Source organism: Chaetodon trifascialis, chromosome 23 (genome assembly GCF_039877785.1).
Source record: "Chaetodon trifascialis isolate fChaTrf1 chromosome 23, fChaTrf1.hap1, whole genome shotgun sequence".
Lineage (NCBI taxonomy): Eukaryota > Metazoa > Chordata > Actinopteri > Chaetodontiformes > Chaetodontidae > Chaetodon > Chaetodon trifascialis.
This window is the reverse complement of record NC_092078.1, coordinates 15,909,923-15,937,891: the sequence shown is the minus strand read 5'-3', so window position 1 is coordinate 15,937,891 and position 27,969 is coordinate 15,909,923. Positions and strand designations below refer to the sequence as shown.

Genomic DNA, 27,969 nt, shown 5'->3' with positions numbered 1-27,969 from the left:
CAAAAAGCTGAAAAACATTGATTTCATACTCTCCTCCTTCTGTTTTGTCCTCCCGTCTGTTCTCCACTGATGCCTTCTCTGCTCTTATATTCTCTTCGGTCTACTTCAGTTGCATTGAAATATTAACCGAGCCCCATTAAGCTCTAGACTGCACCAAACACATACAGCTCTAAAATTCAGAGACAAGCACAGGGCAGCATTTACATCTTTCAAAAGCTGCATGACAGATAGTTCAAAGCCAGGTCTCCCTCCAGGGGTGAGCCGGCAGATAGCAGTGTGAGTCAACAGCTCTGGCTGACTGCCTATTGATCCAAATTGGTGGATCCAGGTCAGGTCAATCCATTTAGGCCTGGCCTGTGAAGGGCTGTGAGCAGCAGTGCTGATCCCTATGGCACAGGAGGACAAACACAAGAGCCCAGCTGGACGGAGCATATGTTCAATAGCTGTGATCAATGCGGGGTCAGATGATCACAGCTAACGTTATGCTGTAATCTGAATAGACTGGGCCAGTATGATTTATCATGCTCTGCAGGGACCTGTAGCAGTAGCACTGTGGATGGAATATGCTTGTGTGAGTGGACAGAGCACAAGACATTTTAAACATAAATGTCTTGTAAATATAAAGACAGCAACAAGGTTCGATAAACCTGCTATGTGGCCCTGAGGCAAAAAAAAAGCTGTTGGGTCACTACTGACCCACTTCCTGTGTACCCTGCAACCTCCAAATAGTCATCAAGCATTAGGCAACTGTTTGCTAGCATGTTTGAAAAGATCAGTGAAACTTTAAAGAAGCCAGGTTTGCTGTGTGTCAGTTTGATTATGGGCCTTTTGCTTAGCGCTATAAGGTGACATTGCTATTACTAGCAATTACTAGCACTATATTTACTTATAAACCATGGATCTAGAATGCTTACCGTTGCTTGGCAACACAGTTAGCTGCTCTGGGAGTACATTACCCTGTCTCTCTCATTGGCTATTGCAGTCTCCCTTCATGACTCTGCGAGGAGTTTGGGAGGTTTTAGTCTGGATCTGTAAACCCCTCACATTACCAGATAACTTGGACCAAAAATTTGTACTGACCAGGATCCCAGACAAGATTTCTGTTCCAAATGTTGGGAGGTTGTGAATCAGGGATGAATTGGCCCAAAAAGACTGTTGTCTGATCCTGGTTTTAGTGATTCATAATCTAGTCTCCTTGGTGTTCACTCTCGGGGGGGGGGGGGGGGGGGGGGCATTATGTGCATTCCCTAGATCCTGTTTCAACCAGAAATACAGCATGTCAAACATGTTTCAAACTCTAAATATAAATCTATAAACTCCCTCTTGATTGATGGGTCTTCTTCCAAGGTCAATGCCTCTTCATAGTTAAGTCTCAGTCGGTGAAAAAGACTGAACTACTGTCTGCTTGCATGTTCTTTTGTACCCTGAGATAAACACAGTCTGCTGATGCAGGGAGAACTGAAAAGCTGTGAAAGAGAAAGAGAGCATCTGATGTGTCATAACATAAAGAAAATCCAGCTCCATCATCACCTGCTGTCTCCCATGCAGTGTGTCTGTCTCACGCTGTGTCTGATATCTAGCTTTCCTTGTCTTCCTAATGCTTCAAATGTAGCCTGCAGACTCAGAAGTAGAACACTGTTTCCATATGACTGCGTGGGTGGACCAAACCGCTGTAGTGGAACCCAAAGTTGATAACCCTCTAGCCAGCATTAGCACCAGCTTCTGTGGTCCAACCTCGCTTCCAACAGTCCTCGGTTCACAGTTGCACCATATGCTCAAGTGTCCTTATCAGCCTGTGCGCAGGTCCCAGATCAGTGTCTGGGCAGAGGATAAAGGAAAGACGGCTCCTCTGCAGTACAGATGACATTGGCTGCATGGATAGAGGGACAAGGGAGGAAGAGGAAACATCAGGGGAATGGCTGGTTCTCATGTGGCTATGCTGTGGTTTAGCAGGCATGGCTTACAGCTCTGGAACACACGCTTTTCTGTGTCAAGCTTTGTCAAAAGGTCACCTCGCATGTCTTTTATGTTTGTTTCCAGAGGAAGGAAAACCAACCATTTTTGCCGATGCCCTGCAGCTCAACTTTGCTCGTCAGTGACATTCGCCTGGGAGCATTATTCACAAGAGGCTAGCTTAACTTTCTATTTCTAAGTGTTTTCACACAGCCAGTCTCTCAAAAAGAGGATGGGCAAACACTTGGTCAAAGCGCCAAAGGGTGAGAGCAAAGTGCTCCATCAAAGTATGTCTGTAAACCTCCTGAATTATTGATGATTAATCACACAGAAAGGAGCCGGCGTGCATACCCCATGGCTGTCATATCTGAAGTGTCAGCAAATCTAAAATGGCCCTGGAATGGGGAGACTAACATGAATGGTAAAAGACTTCAAAATGGAAGAGGACTTTTTGGAAGCCTGGTCTGAAAAAATGGTAAGTGACAGCTCGTGCTAAATGAACTGTCCAACAGTGGCATTGACGGATATCTGTGATCCTGCTTTCACACCAAACAGGCAAGTGTGACATTGTACAGCAACTCATCTCCTGAGCAGCTGGATGAGTCATAGCATATCACACAGGCCTGATCTTCCACCAGCTTTTAACAGACACAGTTCAGCTGCACTGAGATTCAAGGTATCCGGTGGCATGCAGGTACTGATAGGGGTCTGCAGTTACTGCACAACACCACCAATTTGGAGGAAAGGTAATTTTGGGCATTTTCAGAATTCCTACCAGGACTTCAGTGAAAATCAAGCATGTGATTTGGTTGATTAGTTTCAGATATAGTGCGTAGCATCCTGCCAACCTAGTATCTCAAGATATTCCAGCCATATTGGATGATTTCACACCTCACAATTTACGCACAATACCAAGATTCAATGCCAATTCAGGAAGAAATGTGTCTATTTTGTAGGGAGGCGAAAGTGTGGCGATCGGGTGTTTGGCACTTTTGACTGCAGCCCTTTGCAGGAGACTGGAGTTTGTGTCTTTTCACTGTCATAAATTTAAAAGAATACTCCAGCCGTTTCACTCAAATAACACTGGCAACTAGACTAACAACACAGTGTGTGTTATTCTGGTAGCAGCGAAGCTTCTGCAACTTGGACATAGTTGCAATGGACAGGTACTGTAAAAAGTGAGAGAAGTTTGAGATATTCGTCTTAAAAACATACATTGGACATTAAAAAACACTGACATTGAGCGTAAACTGGGGTTTTGTAGAACTGTCCAGTATCAATGTTCTGTCTGGTGATAGGGTTGCATCCTATTAGTTAGTCGTTTTGCCATAGTAGTTGGCATTGCTTTACACAATGTCCCCTCCTATGCTATGATTTATGCAAACTACATGCACTTGTGCAATTAATGCAAAACTGGTAATGGGATTGATTTGATTTAAAACCAGATTAAACAGAATTGGTCCCAAGTGAATCAGCAAAGGGCTAATGAATTTCAGGTTTGAGCTATTAATGTGCATGAGTTGAAAGCTCTTTTGAGTATTTTGCCAGGTAATAAAACTTCCTAAACAGTGGTAGAATGCATAAAAAATCGCCACCTGGCTTATGCATCCTCCATCTAACACTTTAGGTCATTTTCCAGCAGCAGAGTGGCTTCTGTTACTGTTGAATTACTTTTACCATCATTTTATTCATAATGACTTTCAAGGTCCTCTGCTCTATGATAACAGTGGACAAAGACGGCAAATTTGCTCCTGAAAATGATCCGATATGCCATTATGTTACTCTTATGGAAAGCAGGGGACACAGTTGACAGTAAGAAAGAGATTGCAGAGAGACAAGCAGACATCTATTTCACTGTCAATCACATTAAAGAATAGGAGTTATTCTGAAATGACAAAAATTGCCCTTCATCAAAGGGATATCATCTGAACATGATGTGACCACATCTGAATATCTTGCCTTTCTCTTTGAAGCTCTTTGAACTGCCAATCACTGAAATGCTGACAGTAAATCTGCATTATCATTCAGTCTATTACTGCTTTTCCCATTGTTCTTCTTTTTGAAGCCTTTTTACTCATGTCTGTGTTTACTCATCTTTTCCTTCTCACTTTGTGTTTTTTTTTGTGTGCTTTGCTTTTCATCTTGTTTTTTCTCTTTTTCTTCTCTTCCATCTCAGTAGGTGACTACAGGTCTTTTCAAAACTACACTACTTGGTTTTGCCACAGTCAAAGTCCGAGTTATTGCCTTGTAGCATCAGCTGGGGTCTATTTGGCGTAGCAATTGCTGTTTGCTGTATTAACAAAGGTTGCATTGGAGTAGTTCCTGCTGTAAAAAACTGATCTTCTACTGCAGTGAAATTGTAATTTAATCACAGGGTATTTAAAACGATAATGCACAGTGGTTTGGTGACACATCATGAAATGTTTCTTTCGACAGGGGCTCAGTTGTGAATTTTCAACAAAACTTATAAAAGGGGAAAAATGCTCCAGGCTGGGAGATTTAAACCAACTGTGGGTACAAAAACACCCAAAGAAACCTGCACTCACACCTTGAAAATGTTACGATACAGGTAAGGGGTCTGGTCTTGGCCGTAGAGTATGGTTCAATGAGATGGATTCAGTGAAGCTATTAAAATCTTAAGACATTTAGATATTTCCCAAAACTTCAAAGGCTGATAAAGATTTAAGTTTTTGCATAAGCACTTTAAAAGAGCCAGTTAGAGCAAAGGCAGATGCCCTCAGCCAGTTTGTTAAGTCCTCATCTCTAATTCTGCCCTCTTCGCTCTGTGTATAAAGAAATGTTTAACATACCTTGGACAGACTTTGTTACCTGCAATTGATGTACCTCTCTGCCTACAGCAAGTTGATGTGTTTTCACTTTTTTACTTTAACCTTAAAATCCCTCCCGACTGGAGATTGAAACCCGTGCCAATGCAGTGATGTGCTACAATAAACAAGGACAATGTAACATCACCATTCTGTGGCTAATTGCAATGTGGGACTACATCATATAAAGTGGCAAATTTGAATGCTAATGTTTCAGAGTCACCCTGGATTACTGTGGTGGCTCACATTTTATTATATACTCAAATACATAATTAAATATATTACTTGAGTACCGTCCTCAAAGGGCTGAGGAGTAACCAGTTCAGCCAGTAGAGCCTCTGGTGTCATTGAAAAACCTGTTTAGCTCTTGTAAGCCCTGTCAAATTAAAAGAATCCATTAGACCTCTTTTTATGCAGCAGAAAACACGCCCCCGGTCTCTTCAGTCTGACATCAGGTAGGAAATCCTGAACAGTACTCCCTCAGGAGATGCCATACTGACTAGTAGCCGAGGACATAATTGAGGACACCAGCTCTGAAGGTGGTTTGCCTTTGAAGCCCTCTGAGCTTGATGCCCTGCTGCTTAGAGAATTGCTGAGGTATGGAAATGTTATAAGCCACAGGTCAGTGGTATTGCAGTGGCACTATGTTCAGGAGGCGCAAAAAAGGGGTTAGGGGTTGTCGGGCGCATATCTTTAAAAGTAGCATCATGACAGGATAGGGTCAGTAGGGTTAGGGTTAGGGTAAAGTTGGATAAATCGTTAATGGGCCAAGAAATGTCTTCAAATACACAAACATATGACTGTACCAGTTTTCTATGAATCATTGCCAAGGTGCCTCTTATTATATTGCTACACAGAGGCAAAAGTCAAGAAGGTTACTGTTACTGGAGATACATATGACACATCACACCAGAAAGCATCCGTATATTTCTATAAGGAAAATTGAGTTTAAAATTACAAAAAAACACTTCATCTCTGGTTTGAGTTATTATGTCCAGTTCTGTTCAAAGATTCATTTGATCCATCAATTGTTTTGCAGATAACACAAGATCTTTCTAAGAAATTAAAGCCTGGATCTGCCAGATCTTCTTGATGCAAAACTAACTCAAAACCTGAATCCATCACCACTCGGCGAACTGTCATCAGGGACAGGGAGGAAGAACAAAGGAAACATGAATTCACAGAGACTGTGACTGACAGTGAATGATAACCGCGTCCCTGTCTGCATTCAACCAACGCATAGCTGTGAGCAGAGGATGCTGGGCTGACCCACCACCCAATTGATGGTTGTGGTTTGTTCATAGCTGGTATAGCCATGAGGCTTAGTGGTAATTCAGTTCCTGAGACATAACAAGAAATCATTTGCCCAGTACGAACTGCACTGTGGCATATAAACAATAACATCATGAGTAAGTTCAGTCTGTTATTGGTTGACTTCAGTACAAAGCTAGCCCTGTACTGTATAAGCACTATTTTAGGGTTAGGCTCCACAACACAATCACATCATGATTCTTCTTGCTTTCTAGGTTTCATGGTCTTTCAGTCGGCTAGTAACCAGGGCCTAAGATACATACATCAGAGGCTCCCAGGTTTCTTTGTGTGATGTACCCCGACAGTCTGCTCAGATTAGCTGAAGTGCCCTTTCAATGACTCAAGGCTGTTCCATGTGTGTTCATTCACCCTGAGCCTGACTGATTCGGTCATTTTTGAACACAGTATTTTGAAGACAGTATCTTTCAATCACCACTGAGGGGAGCTTCAATGTTAAAAGCTGCTGATTCAGTTAGTGACACTGATGACTCGGTATGGATTTGTGTAACATTCCTTATATGTTTTATTTGACTCTTTTGTGGACATGTAGCCAAATTAGCAACTGTTTAAAAAAAAAACAAAAAAAACGGAAGTCTGACCTTATTTATTTGAATCAAAAACAACCAGAAAAGGATTTTTGCAAACACTTCCCAAGCTGACAGTCCTCTTCTGTCAAAGAAAATTGCAAAGAGAGACTGCGCTTAGCCTCCAGTGGCAAAGTTTATTTACAACTCCACTGGCGTTGAAGTGTGTCAAGGGTCCTTCGGGGCTCTCTACTGCAAAGGGTCTTGAGCAGATCTTAAATGGAGCTCTCAATGAAGCGATGGAGAGAGAGAAAGAGAGGGTGACATTGTCTCCACCTGAAGACTCACCTCTCTCTAACTGCCTCAAGTCCTATTGATTACCCGAGGCCCCTCACACCTATTCTGTGTGATCCCTTCACACTGTGTGTAATCCCCTCACAAAGCTTACAGACCCTCCTGTTTGCTGTTTTCTGATGTGATTAGCGGTATTGATCAAAGTGTGCTCGTGCATGTGTGTGTTTGCATGTGTGTAGGGCCACTTAATGGGTGTGATCCCTCATAATTTGGATGCTGAAAAGAAGGAAGTAAACACATGGCTGCATACTGATATTTAGTTAGAGGCACCAAAGTGATGATCAACTCTGCACACAAAGTCCACATAAATCTATACACACATGCAGCCTACATCCACTGCCTTTCACACACACACACAGAAAACACACACCTACTCTCACAACAGCAGCAGTGACACACAGACACCCACACACATCGTTTACAGCAAGCAGCAACGAACCTGAGCTTCCATTACACCCCTCCTGCCAGGCCTGGAGGTGTGTTTAAGCAGTAGCTTGATCCTCAGCTCATATTACCAGACATCCTACTGTCACAACACACACTCTCACTGCCAGTCACTGTTTCCCACTCTTTCTCTTTCTATCTGTCTCTCTTTCTGTCCCTAAGGGAAATTAAGATGACTCCATTCCCATGCAATTAAATGCTCTCATGCTGCCTTGCCCTCTACTATTCTCGGTGTGTGTGTGTGTGTGTGTGTGTGTGTGTGTGTGTGTGTGTGTGTGTGTGTGTGTGTGTGTGTGTGTGTAGGTGTGTGTGTGTGTGTGTGTGTGTGTGTGTGTGTGTGTGTGTGTGTGTGTGTGTGTGTGTGCGTGTGTGTGTGTGTGTGTAGGTGTGTGTGTGTGTGTGTGTGTGTGTGTGTGTGAAGAAGATGAGATGGCAGAGACCGCACAGACTTTTGGAGTGGAGACTGCAGCAGAAAGTGAGAAAAGTGACTACATCTAATCTCCCTCTATCTCTTCATCGATTGGAAGAACCCTGGACCCCAGCGATAATGCCTGCCAATTAGACTGGCCGCCAGATTTGGCATTCCAGTCGTATCTAAGCTTAAAGGTGAGGGGAGTCATTCTGGAGGAAGACTGTTCATATTCGCTGAATTTGAAATTCAGTATCTCAAATCATATCTCATTGCGGTCTGCTAGCTGTCTGCTCTGTGGGCGCGCTTAAAAGAATCCAGTTTTTGTGCACAGCCCTGGATCCGTAAATGGGAAATAAATAAAGTGGCTTGGACTGAGCCATACAACACTATTAAAGCCAATCAGTGTTCATGCTCGAACACAGGACAAGGGGAGGGGGAGGGGCGATGGGGGGAGTGAGAGGGATGGTAAATCTGGTATGCTAACATGTGATTGCATTGTGAAGAAGGAGAGTTGGCAATATAATTAATATTTCTCCATAATGACTCACCTTTAAATCAGAAGATGCCTGTGGATTGAATAACATGTGGAGGAGTGGTGCAGGAGTACAAAAACGCTAAAAGATTGGGGAAAGTGCAGCAGTGCCACGTGCCCTAATCTGGGCACTCTCATATGAAAAATAGTAAAATAAAAATAAAACCCATAGCCAAAGAAAGAACACATTTTCAGCATTTGCTTCCATTTGATTTGCCACGATTAAAGCCCCTGGATTTAGAATCTATATGTGATTATAGCATCTTTCAAATTTTGCGTGATGGTTTTTGTTTTATCTTTTTTATGAGACAGTTTCAGGGAAAATTGGTCCATTCTATGTGTTGATTTCAGCCCATTCATTCACAGCATCCCTGGATTGGAGCCATGGGGTGTAGGAGGATATCTTGTGTGTTCCTGTCAGCGAACACCAGCCTCGCATCCCTCGTTATTTGTTCCTTTTGGATGACTGACTGCAGCTCACGATTTTCATCGAAAACTAAGGTTCAACACCAATGTAAAAAGCAGGAAGCAGTGCGTCATATGCAAGCAGAAAGCAAAGGTTTGGAGGTCTGGGTAGTGGACTGGCAGGCTTTCATGCAGCAGAGTTTGCATCCCGGTGCAATCTAGCACTTAATGTTTGCTTGTGTATCTAACCATAACCACAATCTCCCCATAATTTTGAGTGTTTAGTGGGGCACGCCACCACATGATGTTCATTTTACTTCATGAGGCGTAATATACAGCCTGTGAAAGCAGCCGTATAATGTCTTCTGAGTACCAGGGGGAGCTGAGAACCAATGACATCATCAGGGCTGCTTTTTTGGGCATGAGCCACAGTTGGGATTAAAAGTCAGGATATCTTGGCCTCTGCTGCTTCAATTTTTAACCTACCCCTGGCAACTCCCCCAAGTTTTTGGAAGTTAAATTATGAATTGCACTTGTACCTATTTATGTCCCCGAACCTGAACTATAAAGCGGCGCCATAGTTTACTTAACACTTAACATAACCTTATACTGCAGTTGTCATGCACAGATATTGTAGGAAGCAGTAATTTTAAAAATGTTGGCACAGGCTGTTAAAAGGCTGTTTTTTTTTTTATAAAATACTACCACTTTTGGGCAACAAAGTCAGAAATATTCAAATCACAATAAATACTAAGAAATGACCCTTGAAGGTGGTTTAAAAGGATAGTTTTACTCTGATAATTCAATATCTCTAATATCAGCGGATGTTTGCCTCTATGCTCAAGTGTCTTAAAGCCATTTGTCTTTAGTTTGAAGAGCTCACTTTCTCAAATTGAAAGGACATCTTCTTCTATCTACCCAGCCCGCCAGTGTAAATATTCATTTTGGCCTCCAGCTCACTCTTTCAACAACACACCAGTGCAAAGCTTTAAGAGGAGCAGCACTGTGGTAGATTTCAGCGATCTCATGGGAGACACAGTGTTACTCTCATTAGTGAATACACCCAACTACCTTTTTCTTGTTGGTCGGGCAGATGTAGAAGCTGGTCACCACGATGGTTGTCCCTGGCATCAGGTTGAGTTTGGTGTAGGTGGTGCCGTAGTCAGTGGACCTGAACATAGTCAGACAAAAACAAGAACAAGTAGTAGTTAGCAAGGAAAGTTTAAGAACATTTTTGTGGTCATTTCCTTTTCTAATAGTCTCCTGAACCACACAATACCAATAGCAAAAGGAATTATGGTAATGATTTGGTGAACAGAACCTCTAAAAACAGTGCTGCAGGTACAGTATGTTGATACTTCATTAAATTTTATAACTTGTCATAGTTCTATTTCATCAAATTCTTCTTATCCTGCATATTAAAACACCATCAGCTCCATGAAAAATCTTTGCTTTGACGGAAGGAGATTAAATCTGCAAAAAGCCTGAGAAAAGGGGACCTGCTTATTCTCTCAAACTGCCCTGAAGGCATTATATCAACTCACTGTTCATCATATTACCACTTTGTGGTCCATGGTCTGATCCCGGTGACAAATCAAAAATGGCTGGACAACTTGTCATTGCCACAACGATGCAAAAGCAGCCTCAGGTTAGCAATGAAGTACCGTCCAATCCCCAGATCTGGCAGCTTTAAGAGCAGGTACGGACTGCTGTGTGTTTGAGATTGATAGCTAACTGCTGGATTGTTTCTCCAGTCCAGCTCAGTCACACCCACCGAGCAAAGTGAAAGTAATTGTTTGTGACAGGTTTTTGAAAACAGCACAGGATACATCTCAGAAAGGCTAAAGAGAGGTGACTGCTTACGGATAATTAATGTCTCATAGAAAAGACAATAGAGGAAATATTCTCCTAAGCCACATAATGGAAGCAAGGGAGATTAAGGCAACAAATACTGATAAGAAAATGAATTTAAATGGGGGGTAAAAAGGGGTAAAAGAAAGCGAATATTGCATCCACTGTATTTGCATTTGCTTTTTCTGGTGTGCAGCTTTTGACTGCTTTCTATGGCTACTTTCAAAAGCAATCCAAAGCACACAGGAAAGGATGCTGCAGCTTTTAGCTGAGGCTTGAAGGTTCAACAGGAGGGAGCCTGGAAGAAGAGGTCTTGATGAAAGAGAATGATGAGCTAGCACGTAAGCCTGGTTAAGGATGAGAGGATTTACTCCTTTGCGCAGTGGGACATCAACCACTGACTGACACACACACAATGAGACACATACACACCCGACGCCCTGCCAAGCCATTCAGCAATCAGCTCTCCCAGAGTGCTCCGATACAGCTGTAGAAAATGGAGTGGCATAGCAGGGGTGAGCTATTTCTCTGCGGTGAGCTGGCAAGTGTTTTCATCTTCCTCGCCGGCCTGTACGCGGTGTTTAACCCAGGATCACTTGGAGGACATGGACAGATCTAGTGCTGATGGCTGTGTTAGCAGCCAGAGCTCAGCGCTTATCTCAAAAACCCACTTGTGGATGGAGTAAAGACCTGCTAGGCCTGGTGTGTAGAGGTCCACTGAGAGGCTGGATCATCAGGGTTCAAGAGCAAAAACCACACTGAGCAGACTCATCAGTCTTAATGAGTTAGGAGGATGATACACATTTTGTACATTTGAGAGTGGATTCAAATCTTTTATGTTTGCATTGTCGAACACATATTTTAAAGGACTATAACCAAACTGAAACTGTTCTTTTTAATAATGTCCATGTTTGCTTGCCATTGTTCGTCTTCTGGATTGAAATGTGTGACATGGGAATTACTCCAAGACAAGCTGAAAACAAAACATCTGACATGACTGTAGAGAGTTGTTATGTCAAATGTGTTAACAAAAACTTGTCTATTGCCACATTAAGCACTCATTTGGAGTTGACATGATGACTATGAATCCAAGTTTCACCCTCGTTTTAGTGGCTTTGGTCTGGCTCTTTAGTTGCTACTGTAAATGCTGCTATATGTTAAGCAGCTCGTTGCTAACTTCGTCAGCTGTTTGGTGCTGGGTAGTGTACAGTGCTTCCATTTGCATGTTTCTGCTCAAAACAGCAAGTAACTGCTGCTGGAAACAAAACTGAAGGGAGCCGGCGGATAAGTCCAGGGCTGGGTTTATTTCCGAGAACACCACTGAGACAGTTTGACATGTTGGTTTGTTATAATGATCAATGCCTTTCATGTTGGGCACATATATATCCATTGATATTACAGAAATAACAATAACTGCAGTTTTAACTATACCTGAAGTATCGAATTATTTCACCAACCAGTGATAATCTCTGTTGAACACAGAGGTCTGTAAAGCCTTCTCACCATTACATATTCATAGTATTTCATTAACAGGAGTGTAATGAGTGGCCAGGGTTGCAGTGGGCCTTATGCCCAGAAACACATCTCAACATCTGGACGCTGAATGTTCGCGCTTCATACCCTATGTTTCTATGCTCATTACTCCTCACTACCAAGAGTGTGTTGCCATGGAGGCCGGTTCTTTACATCCACCTGGTGTTAAAGACCAAAGGTGTGGGACAATACTGGTCAAGTGATGGAAACAGCTAGAAGCACACTGGGTTCTTGACATAGTTCAAATATTCAGACCAAATGATACGACAGAGATAAGAGTCGTCCATCTTGCTGTGGGTGGCGGCTTGTGTTTTGTATTTGTTTCTCCCTGCAGGTAAGAAGGTGACTGAACTTCATGTAAGAAATGTATTTATAAAGTACGATTCAAGCAGAGGTGGCAGGTGTATTTTTCAAAAATACTGACAAGTAGCAGCACCTGCTCATATGAAAAACATAAGAGAGGAAACTGAAAAATGTTGCCAAGCACAGGGGAGGAGTCATAGGGCAATGGAAAGACGCTGTGCCGCTAATGAGGCTAATTTGGGGGGTTGGGTGGGGGTTGCTGTGGAAAATCAGCAGTCACAGCACCTTATATGGTGAGAATAATGATGTTGAGTTAATAGGAGAGCTCATTTTGTACTGTCTGCCATCCAGACCTTTGGATTAATAGACTGGTAAAAAGCTATTGTAGATTAATGATGAATAATTACTTTGAAACAGTGTGGGGAGCAGATGAGACGGGAGATGGCGGAGCACAGGGAGGAGGAGAGGGGTGAAGGGTTCTGACTAAAATTTAATCTATTACACTCAGTGTAGCCCTCAATCCTAGCAAAATTACATATTAGCAGAAAAGTGGGGCATCATGGCACGTACATAAATAAATTACACCTGATATTACCCTCATTTGATTTGGATGTGCCAATGCCAGTCAGTTCAAGGAAATAACTCCCAGAAACGTACCCTCGAGCATCGAAATCATGACATGGATGGAGAAACATTCAATTCTAACACTCAACGGCTTAAACAAGTTGCCACAGACAGAAGATCTTTGGTAGAGACCATACAGCTGAAATAATAACAGCGGAAGGACATAAACTACTGGAATACTGAGCTAAAAAATAGGAGTGGAATAACAAGAGACAGGAAAGGGGAGAGGAAGGCCGACATGGAAGTGTCTGTGAGAGTGGATGTGACAGAGACAGACACTGCAGGTGAAATTGTATTTTCCTTGATGCGCTTGAGAAAACAGACAATGTGGAGGCACTTTAGGGTGGCGACAGGTGCTGATTCAGATTTAATGTCCTAATATGTCAAGGTTGCTCCCAGCACCTGACATCTTAGGGAAGACAAATCGAGGGCGCCAATGAGACGTGTGATGAGACAGAATACCAAAATATAAAAGAGGTGTGATTGAGAATGATGCGAGCAAACGGGTTTGTAATGAATTCCTGATAAATCAGCTTAAAGATCTTCAACATGTTAGCTGGTGATGTATTGTGATGGAGACGTGACAGACAGAAGTGTATCTTTCAAGGTGTGTCTCTCCTCACTGTGCATGCATGTCAAGAGGTATCTGCTGTCAAGAACTAAGCTAACACTCTGAAACTCCGGTTGGCGTGTTCAAGACGAGTAAGGGGACATAAGAAGCTGGATATTCCTTGACATGCTAAAGGTCTGATTTCTACAGGGAGCAGAATGCTGAGGCAGACAGATGCTGTCAGTTTGACTCAGGCCCAGACAGCCAGACGGCCAGACTGTTAGGTTTGACGAGGCTCATCAGTGATTGGCTTACATACACATGTCCCAGGGAGCCCGACCAGCAATTGCGGGGCAGTCGGGAAAGAAGCCAGATTCCCCCGACAAGACAGAGGATTGAGCCGTATCTGCCCATGGAGAGTGTGTCAGAGCTCTCGATCATCCGTGCATCGTGCTGCACTGCCACAGGCACACAAGGTTGAGAAATTCTGTAATCCATTACAACGCCGCCACTCCACTGACAAGAGTGATGAAGCATGAGGCAAATTTGCTTCCTTGCCAGGGTATCGTTCATTTGGGTTATTAACTGCATCCCCAAAGAATTTGTGCCAAATTTTGTCTAGAGCAGGTTAAAGCTCAGGTCCTCACCGATCATAACGATATGAGCTTGCCTATCTTTCTTTTTAAAAGAGCCAGGATTTGGCAGGAGATGAGAGCTTTTGATATATCACAGCAAAGGTACTTGCCATGACTAACGTTAAAAATACTACTCAGAGATGGCTGCCATTAGTGTTAAAGCCTCTATGCTCTAAAAATACAGTTTCATGACACAGCTCTGCACCGCTGAAACAGTGAAACTGTGAAGTATGATGCTAAAAAAAGATAGGGGGCTCCCATCTGCTTCACACATGGCCAGGTCATCAATGCTGACCTCTTTCTGGCTCGCATCTTTCTTTAAAAATGACCATTCTGCTTGACTGCAGCTGGGGTTTTTTTTACAGATCAGGCAACTCCTCGATGCCATCTATCTGTTTATTTTCCCTACTTTTTACAGCCCTGCAATGGTTATGGATGATAAGGCTCATGGAGTCTCAGGTGTACCCTGGACAAAGGCTTTATGACCATCTGCTCTGGCCTGATTGTGTCAGAGCCTGGCTTTATTGACTGCAGAATGGAATGTAGAATGATATAGTATGCCTTCCAGAGATCTACCACATGTTGCCAACAGAGACGCTGCAGGACGGTTGTTAGGCAACTTTGACAAACCAATGTTTTGATGGAAAATGCCTTTGGGCATGTTGACCTTGCTACTGCGGTGCCTGCACGGAACTTTCAAGACTTTTGCGGCCCTGTCATGATTGAGTTGTAACAGTCACAAACACAAGCACATTTTAACACTCACTCCATTAGTGTGAATTTTCCTTCGCTGTGAATGCCTCCAGAAAATGGCAGCTACGCAGAGCTAAGTGTGAACCTGAGTCAATAGGGAAAGCAAAAAGACAACTAGTGAACTTCTCTTGGCTTTGAGATGACAGTAGCGGAGGTGTCAGTCACACTTGTTTGCCCTTTCATGAGTTGTTAGCAGTGTCTCCAAAAAGATGTTATGGATTACAAGTTCATGACTGACTATAGACTAAAGAGACGACAGTGGAAGCAAGCTAAACAAGGTAGCCCAGATATTCCTCTCTCTAGCGACGTATGGGATATTCCTCCAGCCTGTTTCAGGCCTGCCCCTGGCCTCCACCCAGATGATTGTTCCCGGAAAACCTTGCATTCAGGGGGCACATGGATCAGATGACCTATCCATCTAAACCGGCTTTGTTCATTGTCTGTTTGACAAGCTAAAGAAGTGATTCTACTCAGAGCTCCTTCAGGCTGTATGAGCTCTTCACCCTATCCCTAAAGGCATGCCCAGCCCTGTGAAAGATCATTTTTGATGTTTCCACATCTTCATTCTTTTGATGAGCACCATGTGATCCATGAGCGATATGCATGGCTAGGATAAAACGAGGAGGTTAGTGAGGGAATGTGTGTTTTTGGTAATTTACATGAACTAATGTTTTTGCTGCACAACCTCTGCAGTGCAGTACTGTGAGTATCAGAGTCCACATTGTTCATCAGCATTCCCCTTCTGTTCCTTCTCCCATCCCTCACTTCCTGATCAACTATACAGCACACTTGATTTTGAGTCCTGCCTCTGCACTTGGAACTACTTTATCAAAGTGCCATTCTCAGTGGCATAGGGTCTTTAAGACACCATCATGTGCAATTCAGCAGAGAGGACTTGGGAGACCATGCACCGTACTGTCCTACAATAAAAAGGGTAGGAGTAGACACCTGTAGAGGTAGAACAGATCAGAACTGACAGTCACGGACGCTGTAACATAAAGGAGTCCATTCTGCAACAGATTTGCTTATGCTGCAATCGCTCATACTTTATGATGAGAGTAAATTAGATCATTTGCATTAGAATCACAATACCTGGCAGCAGAGGATGTGGGCTACACTTCTGTTCAGCTTAGTCACTGATACCTCAGCAGCAATTGGCAAATTGCATCTGGAAGTGCCTCCTACACTGCAAGTAGTCTGAGCAGGCAGTTAGCCAGGATACAGTGATTCATGCTCGGTAAGGGCACTTGACAGTTGCGGATAGCCTCTTGAAATGCACAAAACCACTGGAGCATAGTTATCAGGAGCAAAGAGCTGCTGCCATTAGAGAAGCTGCTTTTGGAAGTCCCCTGACAATTTGTTTTGCATCTATTTTTCCTATTTGTTTGGAGAAAATTACATATACATTTATTAATCCAAAGATTGAAAAAGGCTTGGGGAAAAAGGGGTGGGGCATCAGAGGCATAAGGTATTTTGGGGTAAGGTATTTTACCACTGAAGTCTTTTCTCTGAGGCTCTGTGGTGAGTCACTGGCCTCGTCCTGTCAGTTTTGATGACAATGTCTTTGAATCCTTTTGACAAGAACCACTGAATAAAAGAACAATAAAAAGACATATGGAGGTTGCCATGGCCTCCAGGTCTCCCTCTATGGAGCACAGTCAGCCTGCTAATATCAACACAGGTTGTGTTTGCACATGGTGAAAGGCATTCAGTCACATCTCTGTCCCTCCATTGTCCTCAGTTTCCTGCTGTCATATAAATCCATCACAGAAATAATGCTTGATAAATGACTCACTTAGAGTACAGTGTTGAAACTTTGGGACGAGAGATCAATGTCAGAAAATGAAAGTTTCGTATGCCTGTAGTTAGCACCCTGCATGGAAATCATTGAGAAATTTCTAAGCGCAGGAACTATTTTGCTAATAAAATGCTTAAAAAGGACATATGTGTATATATAAAATACCATATTATCAGGAGAAATAACCACACTCCCCGGATCCCATCATCAAAAGTTTATGGCTCTCCCAGTGAGCATAATTAGCAAAAATGAAAACAGAAATCAGTGCAGACTAAAATCCTTGAAGAGAATTCAATACTTCTGCACAGTCCAGGATCCAATCTGAATTTTATAATAATAATCAGGTTGTAATGTTGTCTACAGTCCAAATAGACTTATTCCTGAATTCCCTGTAACACAAGGCCAGCTGACCTGGCCTACTTCTGTGTAACCTCCATGTTTAAGTCACCCAAAGTGCTTCAGCAGTGTGCCAAAAACACTGTAGCAAGTATACAGTGCCTTAAGGTGAACACCAGCGGTGCTGATAACCCCTTAACTACAAGAGTCCCCAGAGTAAACACGCGATGAGGTTTAAGCATAAAAAAGGTATGTAGGAGGTCGACATTAGAGGGAGAATCAAAGCTGCTGTAAGGACTTTAATGAGATCTGACAAGCAATTCTCTCACATCTGCAAGAAGCAGAGAACACCCGAGGACTAAAACCAGGTAAACAAAAACAAGCTGATGTCACAAAGTCGCAAAGATTCATTTGAGACTAGGAGAAATGTGGGATCAGGAAAGCAATCAGGGAAAGGGTTTACATGCAGGGCGAATCTGGTGGATCTGTGTGGAGCTGAGGTGGACCGAATGAAGCCTAGCTGCAAAAAGTGGCTAGTCATCATTCACAGCAGCCATGGCCATGATTATGAATAACTTGAAGCCTTAATATAGTTTAAACGGGTAAGTTATATGAAAATTTACCCGTACAGTTTGCATGAATGGGGGAATTAGCTGTAGAGACAAAAAAAAAAAATGTTGGTACCAAGCTGTAAACATGTTTATTTTTTTCTGTAAAGTTGGGTGTTTTAATATAAGGGTCTGTGGGGATTGACAGACTTTTGGAGCTGGCATCAAGTAACTGCAGATTTTGGCACTTCCATGTTGGCTTTTTCAGCCCCAGATGTCTGATTTTTTTCATGTCTGTAATATAACCTACAGATATAGACATTGAACCTGGAGTGAAAGTTGTAATGTTGCTGGTATGATGTCAATGTGAGATCACATTTGGGCTGAAGTGCTTTGTTAAGGTTAGAGGATGATTGTGGCCTAACCTTGCTTAAAAAACATTGACTTGTAAACGCTTAACAAACAGAAATCTCCTGTGTTCACGTCTGAGGTTTTGCTGTTTTAAATATATTTTAATGTTAGATACAGGAAGGGTAGGTTTATTTTAGTTCGCCTGGATTGCCATTCCAGTGTCCCTGTCTTGAGTCTTTGTCACGCACGTCAGAAAGCCATCTATGCATATATATCGTCAATAAATCAGGTTTCTCCTGCGGAAATCTTGCTCTGTGACATTTAATCCCTTGAATTGATCAGAAACCTGACAGTTAAGTGCATGCAAAGCCACAGATTGAAATGTGAGCAATATACAGTGTTTAGAGTGGTGTTTAAGCTTCGCGACAAGTCCACTTAGTACTTCCACTTATCTTTCCCCCTTCCTACCTCTGTTTCTCCTGGCTGAGATTAAACACTTCTTACAGGCTTCTCCTCAGCCTTCCTGCTCTAATGTGGTCAAAGCTCTGACTGAACCACTTTTGCTAGCTGGATTTGGCTCAGCAGAGATATCTAAGGCACCATAAAACAGAGCCCATCCCCACCCATCCATGCACCCATGTCCAGGCTGAATGGAAGGAGGAAGGGCAGTAAATGGGGACATTTATCTAGATGACATCCCCATCAGCACCCTTGGGGACATGCACCCTGAACACCACACTATCCCGGACTTCACATGAAACATGGCTTCTTCTGCGCAGGTGAATCTGTGTGGTTTGACTTCGAGCTTGTGTTTTTTTGTGTGTGTCAAGTGAAGAAGAGTGCACAGAAATGAGCTGATAAAAAGCAGCAAGTCCTCCGACTAAACTTGGCTGTAATCCTGAAACAGACGATGACGTTCACAGCCAGATCAGCGGAGCTTCCCCTCCCTCTGCTGTTTCAATCAATCTATTCTAAAAATGATCCCCTCACGCTCTCTTCACTTTGTTTTGTGTCTCCATAACCACACTGAGGCGCACAGGCACAACAGAGGAGGTACAAAGACAAAAGAATGCTCTCCAGCTTAATTGCTTTTACTGGAAATCTAAAAAGATCTCTTTTTCCCCCCTTTTTTTCCTCAGGCCTTTGGAAAATACTCATAACTCTCAACCCAAAAAGCCAATTACTGATCTCATGTGATTAAAGAGAGACAAAATGCTCACATATTAGAGGTATTACCCAGAAATTTAGCAATTAGAACGCTATAGACAAAGATTAGCTCTCACTGGTTTTGCTTTTTGCCGTTTTCATCCTTAAAGATTTAATCCAAGTAAAGGGCACAATGATAACTAAAGGCTGGAGGTTTGTGACTCACTTTGAGTCTTAATATTAGGATTAAGTTCAGATTAAGAAAATATCTTGGCAATTTTAGCACACATGAATTTCTGTGCACGTTATTTCTGATGAAATGTCACAAAGCAACCATCACAGGGGTACTCCAACAGGCGATAGCTGCACTTCCATAAGACATTAAAAGATATTTTATAAAAGAATGGCCAAAATTGGTGCAGCAGAGATATGCAGATATGTAGTTCCTACTATGTGTCAAGCTCCAAAAACCCTGAACTCCTACATATCTCATGATGCAACCAGCAGCATATTTTGTCAAACCCCTCAGGAACTGTTTTGATAAGAAAAAAACAAAACAAACAACAAACTGACAATAGGACAGGCAGATACATGTGGTGTATAGCTGTGTCTGCTATTCATGCTAATGCACTGTCACAACCACAATTTATTAGCATTAGTCTAACTGCACATACGGTTATACTGAGTACAAGCCAGAAACAGAGAGAAGTTTTGTGTCTTCCTCTTGACTTTTTTTTTTGAACTTTTATGACTAATGGGCAAAAAAAAGTTAGCATGTTCTGTGAGGGCGAGGGATATATCTTGGAGGGATTAGGCATAAAATACGACATCACAATCAGGTATGGAGCTATAATTGGCTAAAATAATTTGAATTACCATTGTAGGCATTACATCATGTTTCAGGCTTCTTCATCCTCTGGATACAATAAAATGCAACTAATCTAAACTTGTGTGCAGAGTTGTTGCGATGGCATCAATAATCTTCACATGGAATACATTTTTTCCAGTATGTGTTTTGTCCCAAAATAAGAGCAGCGTATGCCAACAGACAATCCTAACTTTTACTGTTGTACTGATGTTTTCTGCTGATGGCTGTGGATGCGCCTCTTCCAGCACTTTACAAATGCTGGTTTCTGTTTGAAGGATGTTGAAAATGTCTTGGGAATGTTGCTTATTTGTGTTTAGTGTGGGGAACCCATGAATGTTATGTAGTAATTGTGGCTCTGTGTGTGACTCAGACTCTGAAGGATATTTGTGCCTGTGCAGCACAGTTTGTTCCACTAAACAGTGACTGCTCAACAACCTCCAGGGGACTCTTCTTGCAGTTTCCACTTCAAGACAAATCATGGAGAGGCATCTTTTAAACTACACTGCACAAGTTAAAAAAAAGGCATTTTTCATCAGCTTTATTGATTTGCTCTTTGCCTTCTGATTTGACAGCTTAAGTGCTGCTTTGAAAAGCATTTTCCCCCCAAAGAATCTTCACAAACTTTGAAAAGCAATATTTGGGTAAATGAACTTGATGTTACTACAGGTGACCGGGATGGCTAAAGCCATTTTTACTAGCCTTGTCACTTTTTGGTTTACCCTATTTTATTAAGCTGTTAATCTGGCCAAAACTTTTATTTGTCCAATACTTTGGTTGGTATCCAAACCTGTAAACCTAATGACATTCCCATCAGCCTCAGCTGTACAGTACTTTGTGTTTCGTGTTACTTAGCAAATATTAGCCCATTAACATGACAAGCTAAAATGTGAACACAGTAAGCATCACACCTGGAAAACATCAACATGCTAGCACTGTCACTGTAAGCATGTTAGCATGCTGAAGTAAGTATTTAGCTCAAAGCTAAAGTCTTGTTGCGAGGTACTGAGTGGAAAAAGTGGACTGATCTGCACGAAAAACACAAACCTCCTCAAGTGCTGCATTGTAATATCTGGTGCTAAAACGATTACTCATTAATTGATCAATCATTTAATTTATTTGCAACACAAAAATGCTAAAAGATTTGCTGGTTCAAGCTTTGCAAAAATGAATTGCTTGTAAATCCAATATCTTTGGGTTTTGCACTCTCATAACAATTGTTTGTGGATTTACTAAAGCAGACATAAAATGACATGTTCAAGGTACTTTAAGAATGACACTATCATGTAGATATGCATGTAGAGGGCAGAAAGGAAGGAGGTCAAACTTGAGTCTTTGACTAGAAGATGAATCAACAGTGAACACCATCATAGAAGAACAGAGTTTAATCAAAATGAACTGGTGTGAATCTCCATTGATCACGTGATCAATGATTTGGTTGGTATCCAAACCTGGATACCAACCAAATCTTAGGGACCTGACTTCAAAGACCAACAGGCTATGCCCCGTTGCTAACCGTGGCTTAATGCTGGAAACGCGCTCTCCTACTGCCGTGGGGCATCTCACAGCAGTCCACATAAAGGCCAGCATGCAGCCTTGCTGGCAATGATCAAGAGCAAATATAAATACAATAACATGAAGGGCAGGGAAAAAGGTGCCTTTGATGATTGTGCTGTATGCATAAGTTATGACCAGAGACCATTCACTGATAAGATGGACAGCGAGTCTTACTTTGGAGAAGAAATTCGGTGATCAGTTGGATTTATTTTTTATGGATTCTTAGAGCAGCTCTGCCACACACTTATTTATTTATTTATTCCTTTATTAAACTGATGAAATAAAGCATCTGTGCTCATTTTGTCTGTTTCTGCAATTTGGTTCCGAGGATTTTGTGGTAATTAGTATAAGATGAGAGAAGCATCTCTGTGGCTTGCACATTGTCCCCGCACTTTCTTCCCATTTCGCCCTTTTTTTTTAATCTCAGCTCTTCAACCTTTGACCCCAAAAGGCGAAGCCTGAAGGATTGTCAGACGCCCACACGTGCCTGGTGTCAGAGGCGAGGCCTCACGGGAGGAGGTCCCATGTCAATGTCAGTCAACCCCAAGACAAAATAATTTGTCACAGTAACTGACTGTGACAAGATGCAGAGACTAATCAGCCACTGCTGATTGCTGTTAGTTTGACTGTCGATAATTCTGCAGTCCTACATGTGTGGTAAATTCAGTGGGGGTGGTACCTTACAGTTGTTAAGATCTTAACCTTGGCCACATTTTGTTGAAAACTAATTTCTAAAAAGTTAGATTTTCTGGCTCTGAAAACAGACATTGCTTGTTGTTGGTTAGCCTATCTTAGCATAAAGCCTGAAAGCAGGAGAAGCAGCTACCCTTCCTCTATCCAAAGTTCAAACATATGTATGTCTACCAAGACCTTTAAAGCTCACTAATTCACATGTTAGATTTTGTTTGTTTAGCCGGTACACACTGACACGTCAAAGCCCTTATTTGTGGTTTTACATGCAGTAGCTATTTATTGTCAGACGCAGCCAGACGCAGTGACTGGGCACAGCTTCACCGCTGATGTGTCGGTTTCGAGACCTATACCACAAAATGTGCTTGGCGACCATATCTGGCAACCCACACTGCAGTGACGCTGCGAAAAAGTACTGGGCAGACAGAAAAATTAAATAAAATTCCAACACATTATCCCCAAAGTCACAAACTGTCTGTTTTTCATTTGTGTTCATGGACGGTTTACGCAAACATGAGAGAAAAGTTGGCTTTAGACGTGGTCATGTGTGTATTTTTTCACTTTACCGAGATGTTTTCCCTCGCTTCCAGTGCTAATCCAGGCTAACCATGTCCAGACTCCAGCTCTGTACTTAACGTGACACTATGTAGCTTTCGCTGAACAGTACCCACAAATGCTAAAACATACTGTAACAAGAACTAGGGTCATCAGGTCAGTGAACACACTCAGTCTAAATCTAGCTAAGATAAGCTTACAGCAGCCACGATACGTTACTGGACACACAAGAGCAAGAAGGAAGTATCACCAAAACCCCAGAGTGTGTTGAATTGTGGGGCTTCTGCTCGTCATTTCTCAAAATGTGGAGCTGTTGAAAAACTCCTTAAGAATTCACCAACTGCCAACACATTCACACACACACACACACACACACACACACACACACACACACACACACACACACAGAACAACACATCAGCTACAGATGTGGATATTTCCTTCCATCCCAGTCTACAGTGGTGGTAGAAAACATCAGCATATTTAGCATTATAATACAAACAGGCCAACTTTCTTCTTGCACAGGTTGCATTTCAGACAGAGGAGAGTGCGAGAGAAACACACACACACACACACACACACACACACACACATACACAGAGCGAGGCAGACGGTGGTTTCAGTATGTGGGCTGATAACACAGAGAGAAGCCAACGGTTTCCCAGGGGGCCGAGCGAGCACACTGCAGTGGCTTCACATCTCCTAATCATCTGTCACCCCTGAGACACACACCCACGGACCCCCCCACACATGCAGGCTGTATACAGCACATTGGCTCAGCTAGGTTTAGCTGTTATGTTCAAAATCAGATAATAGCCAGACAACTGTTACAATGCATCATATTTATCAGTCAACAGCGTACCGCACTGTTCCAAGTGTTGTGATTTGATCAGCTTCATGTCAAGTTTGCATGAATATCCAACTCCCACCAGATATCTGTAATTGGAGTTAGAGGCTATAAACGTTACCATGCATCACCGTGAAGGACATCCACCTCTTAATAAATAAAATGCAACTGAGATGGCTCTTAAATGTCTAAATGCCGCACCGCAATGACTGTTTACAGGTCTATAAAGCAATCCTAACTCATGGGGTAATCTTTATTGCCTCGCCTGCCTTCAGTGAGAGCATATTGTGTGGGTCTGAGTGTGCAATCCACTAACCTCTACTATTAATATCTCTACTGAGCATGAAGGAAGGGGAGACATCATTAAAACGGTGCTGGAAGGATTTGACCCAAAGCTGGCAGAGGTGCTGGTGGTGGCAGGAGTCTTACAGCAGAAAAAAGGCATTTCATATAGCTTATGTGTGGAAAACGGTGCAAAAGAAAGTCATTGTAGCACAGTGAAATTGGTGAGGCCGGCTTATCCACATGCCAAGGCTCTCTTGTGTGGGAAGCAAAAAGAAAGTCTTATATCATGTATTTTATTTTGACATACAAAGCTCTGACGCAAGACTTTCCTCATTGTCCTCATGCAAAAGTGACATTGATTTTTATTTTTAAAAAAGCCCAGCTTAAAAAAAATATTTCTGGTACAATGGTTTTTTTCTCCATTGATTCCCAGTGAGGACCCTGAGCTGCATCCTTGCTTAACCTGGGGGCATCTCGTTTCTTTTATCCCACGTCTCACGCTCCTCCAGCCTCACAACACCCGGAGGTGAGGTTCCATCATCAGAAGTAACAGTCTTCCAAAAACAGTTACAGAATCGATTTACACCAGTGTTTTCTGATCTGCGCGTCTGTGGTTGAGGTTTGGTTAAAGTGATGCAACCACAACTTGGATAATGTAAAGGGAAGACTCTGGTGATGGTTAAAAGAAACATTGACAGCTGGTGGGAGACAGGATACGAACCGCAGTCTCTGTTGTCAAAGTCCGACATTTTATCCTCCCAACAATCCACCCCAACCTCCTCCCTAAGAATACACTGTGAGTGAAAAAGGAAAGCCAAGTCAGACTTTGGTTGTTACTGGAAAGAAATCCAACCAGAACAGAAAGTCTGATACTTTACAGGCAGCGGCTAATGGATGATATACAATTAATGACAACTGAAACTATGCAGCTGAGGTGGACAAATACTCACATAGGTTACCTCATTTTCCCTGAGTGAGCCAAAGCTGAGCTGAGAGATTGGAACAAATGATGGAGGACGATTTATGGATCACAGGCTAGAAGAACAAGGGTGGACAAAGCTGAATTTACTGAATGGAAAGCACCCATAGGTAGTTGAAAGAGTTGAAGGAATGGCCAATAATGTTGTTTTTCTTGTCAAACACCTTGCTGGAAGTTGAAGTAGATTAGGTCAAACGTTAATTATATTATCTCTATCATGCTTTTTTTGAGAATATGTCAAAAAGGATTAGCAAATGATCACATTCTGTTTTGTTTGCTTTACACCATGTCCCTCCTTTTTTGGGGAATTAGGATCGTAAGAAGAGGAAATCATTCTCTGGTTAATTAACTATGCCCAAACACAGACACTCACTGATCTAGTTAAACCAATTTCATAGATTAGTCTATAGACTAATTAGGCTCAAGACTTCACTTACAACATTACAGCTGTTGTTGTTGTTGTTGCTCCCTCATGTCTGCCGTCTTTCAGCCATAAACACTTTTTTTTGTGTCTCAGTGTCATTTGCATTCAGTCTCAGTGGTGAAATCAATCAATGCATGTCAGGCAGGAAGAGCTGTGACATTGGCTGGGCTTTAAATTCCACACATCAGACGAAATGCTCATGATCATCTGGATTAAACAATGAATTTATATGCGACTAAATAAATACAAGCTTGAATAATGGCCAAGCAACACTCATAGGAATGCCTTATGTTGTGCATCAAGTCCACCCTGTGCTTTCAGATGGAAATAGTCCAATGTTTGAACAGTGATTTGGAATTTATTGTGTTTTTGACAATTTCTTTAAACCTCAGTGGTGCAAGAAGACAATAAAAACAAATGATATTCATGTCCTAGTTTGACTGAGTACAGGGCATAGCATGCATAAAATGCCTGCTTCTATGCTACTTCTGGATTGAGGGAGGCTTTCCTCTTCTTCCCCTGTGCCAGTTAGGTCTTATCATGGAGCTGTCCGCAGTGCTGAGATTTTCCACCTCTGCCTCCATTCGGACTCGACAAGCCTCCGACACCATCTTGGCTCCAATTACATAGAAAGCACTCCAAGGTGGGCGAGCCAGCGCTGTTTTATCACCTTGCTTGCTCATTGTTGTGGGAAATGCTCACAGAAAGCACATTTGGATTTAAATATGCCCACGTTTGCTCGTCCTTGGCTGACTGTGCTGCCGCTGCTCACTGGCCGTGAATGTAGGTGGTCATCTCATTTGTGTAATTGCATTTAAAAGCACACTTGCCTCCTTACTGGACGAGCAGAAATATAATGCCCGAATTTGCCGACAGCAAGCTTTTTGCTGTGTGAAGTAATAAGATAAGAGAGTTGCTGGCACAAAATCATAAGTGACATCACCTGATGGGAGAAGATGCATTCCTCCTGGGAGCTGTAACAGAGCAACATGAAGAGGCTAAATAGCGCAGTCGCATGTCAAACTGTATCTGCAAGCAGAAGGAAGGATGGAAACTTCAAGAAGACGGGGAGATAAAAGCATAGGCAAGGTGAAAGGATTATCACAGATGGGTATGATGGGAGGCCAGAGAGAAAACTTAAGGCAAAGTGTGTGTGTGTGTGTGTGTGTGTGTGTGTGTGTGTGTGTGTGTGTGTGTGTGTGTGTGTGTGTGTGTGTGTGTGTGCGTGTGTGTGTGTGTGTGTGTGTGTAACATACAGAGGCTGAGGAGGTAAGACTGGGCAGGGAGGTTAAGTGAATTCCATCAGTGCGTTCTGTCAGAGGCAGAATCACAAAGTCTGACTGCATCAGCACATGCACACATAACACACACACACACACACACACACACACACACACACACACACACACACACACACACACACACACACACACACACACCGGTCAGTTCAGAGGGAAAAAGATGACCAACATCTGAATCCAAATTTTCAATGATTTATTAAGAAACATACTGTCAAATATCAAGATCTGTTCACTTTACTGACAGCTGTGAGCGTGTTCACTGCACAGTTACTGTTACTAATAAGACACACAAGTGTCCCGATGAGACATGACAGTGACCCTGAAGCTGAAGCAGCTGAATGGAGTTCAACCGTCCTTCATTTGGTGATTTAAAAGTCCAGAAAATCTGACCGTTGATTGTCCACAACACATGAACGATTGACACTGCAGAACTGCTTCGTCAGCTGCAAGTATCTGACCATGCACGACTGAAGTCGCACCATATTTGAACATTTTTTCTTTCAAAGCTGTTAGAAAAGCTTCACAAATAAAAAAAAAATGTCAGCAAAGTTTCACTGACATGCTATTATCTGGGCTTTCCTGATCACAGCCGTTTGTTTGGTGTTCAAAAGCTTTTTGGAAATGTTTGAGGTGTTACTCTGTGCAAGGCCTGCCGCTGTCTTATTTAGCTTCATTGTCAAAGAATTTTACGAATTCAAACTTAAAAATAATGATTCGTTGCTTTAATCATCCCTCTTCTCCATACTGGCCATTAATCAACACCTTCTCAGAGTGACTATACTGTAAAAGAAAGGCATCAGAATCCACAGTCCCTGTTCCAGCCAAAAAATCCAAAGGTCATTAGTTAGTCATGTTCCAAGCGAACACATACAATCTGCCTTCTAAAACACAACTTATCAGAAGTGACGGACGTTTAAGCCATCAGTTAATGAGCAATAAAAGCTGAAACTTCACCAAAATCACATAAAAACAGACCCTTTTCTCTTCACTGACAGCACCAAACCATCCTGTTTCTATAGCTAATATGTAATTTGATGTAACTGTACACACTGACATCTTTGATTTTTGGTTCCCTCTTCCTTCTTCCTCTTCTTCTTGAAAAGCTCTACACTGGAATTTTTTTGCTTTCAAAAGGAGGCTCCTGCAGTCTGTCCGAATAAAGTGGGTATCTTCCAAAATTGGTCTTTTTAGCAGAAAATCTCCTCCTTGTGTTTCTGCGGACAGTGTTTTCTCCGTTTGCTGTGGCAATAAACTTCACTTATTTGTCGGACTCAAACA

General features: G+C 42.4%; 1 protein-coding gene across 7 annotated transcripts in view; it reads right to left on the bottom strand.

The window, feature by feature from the left end:
• Positions 1–27,969, bottom strand: part of sorcs2 (sortilin-related VPS10 domain containing receptor 2) — a 288,796-nt gene that overhangs the window by 155,448 nt on the left and 105,379 nt on the right. For all 7 annotated transcript variants that reach the window (XM_070992922.1, XM_070992917.1, XM_070992916.1 and 4 more), the window contains exon 3: positions 9,832–9,931. In XM_070992922.1, coding sequence (XP_070849023.1) covers positions 9,832–9,931 — 100 coding nt within the window. The remainder of the gene's footprint in view (positions 1–9,831; positions 9,932–27,969) is intronic.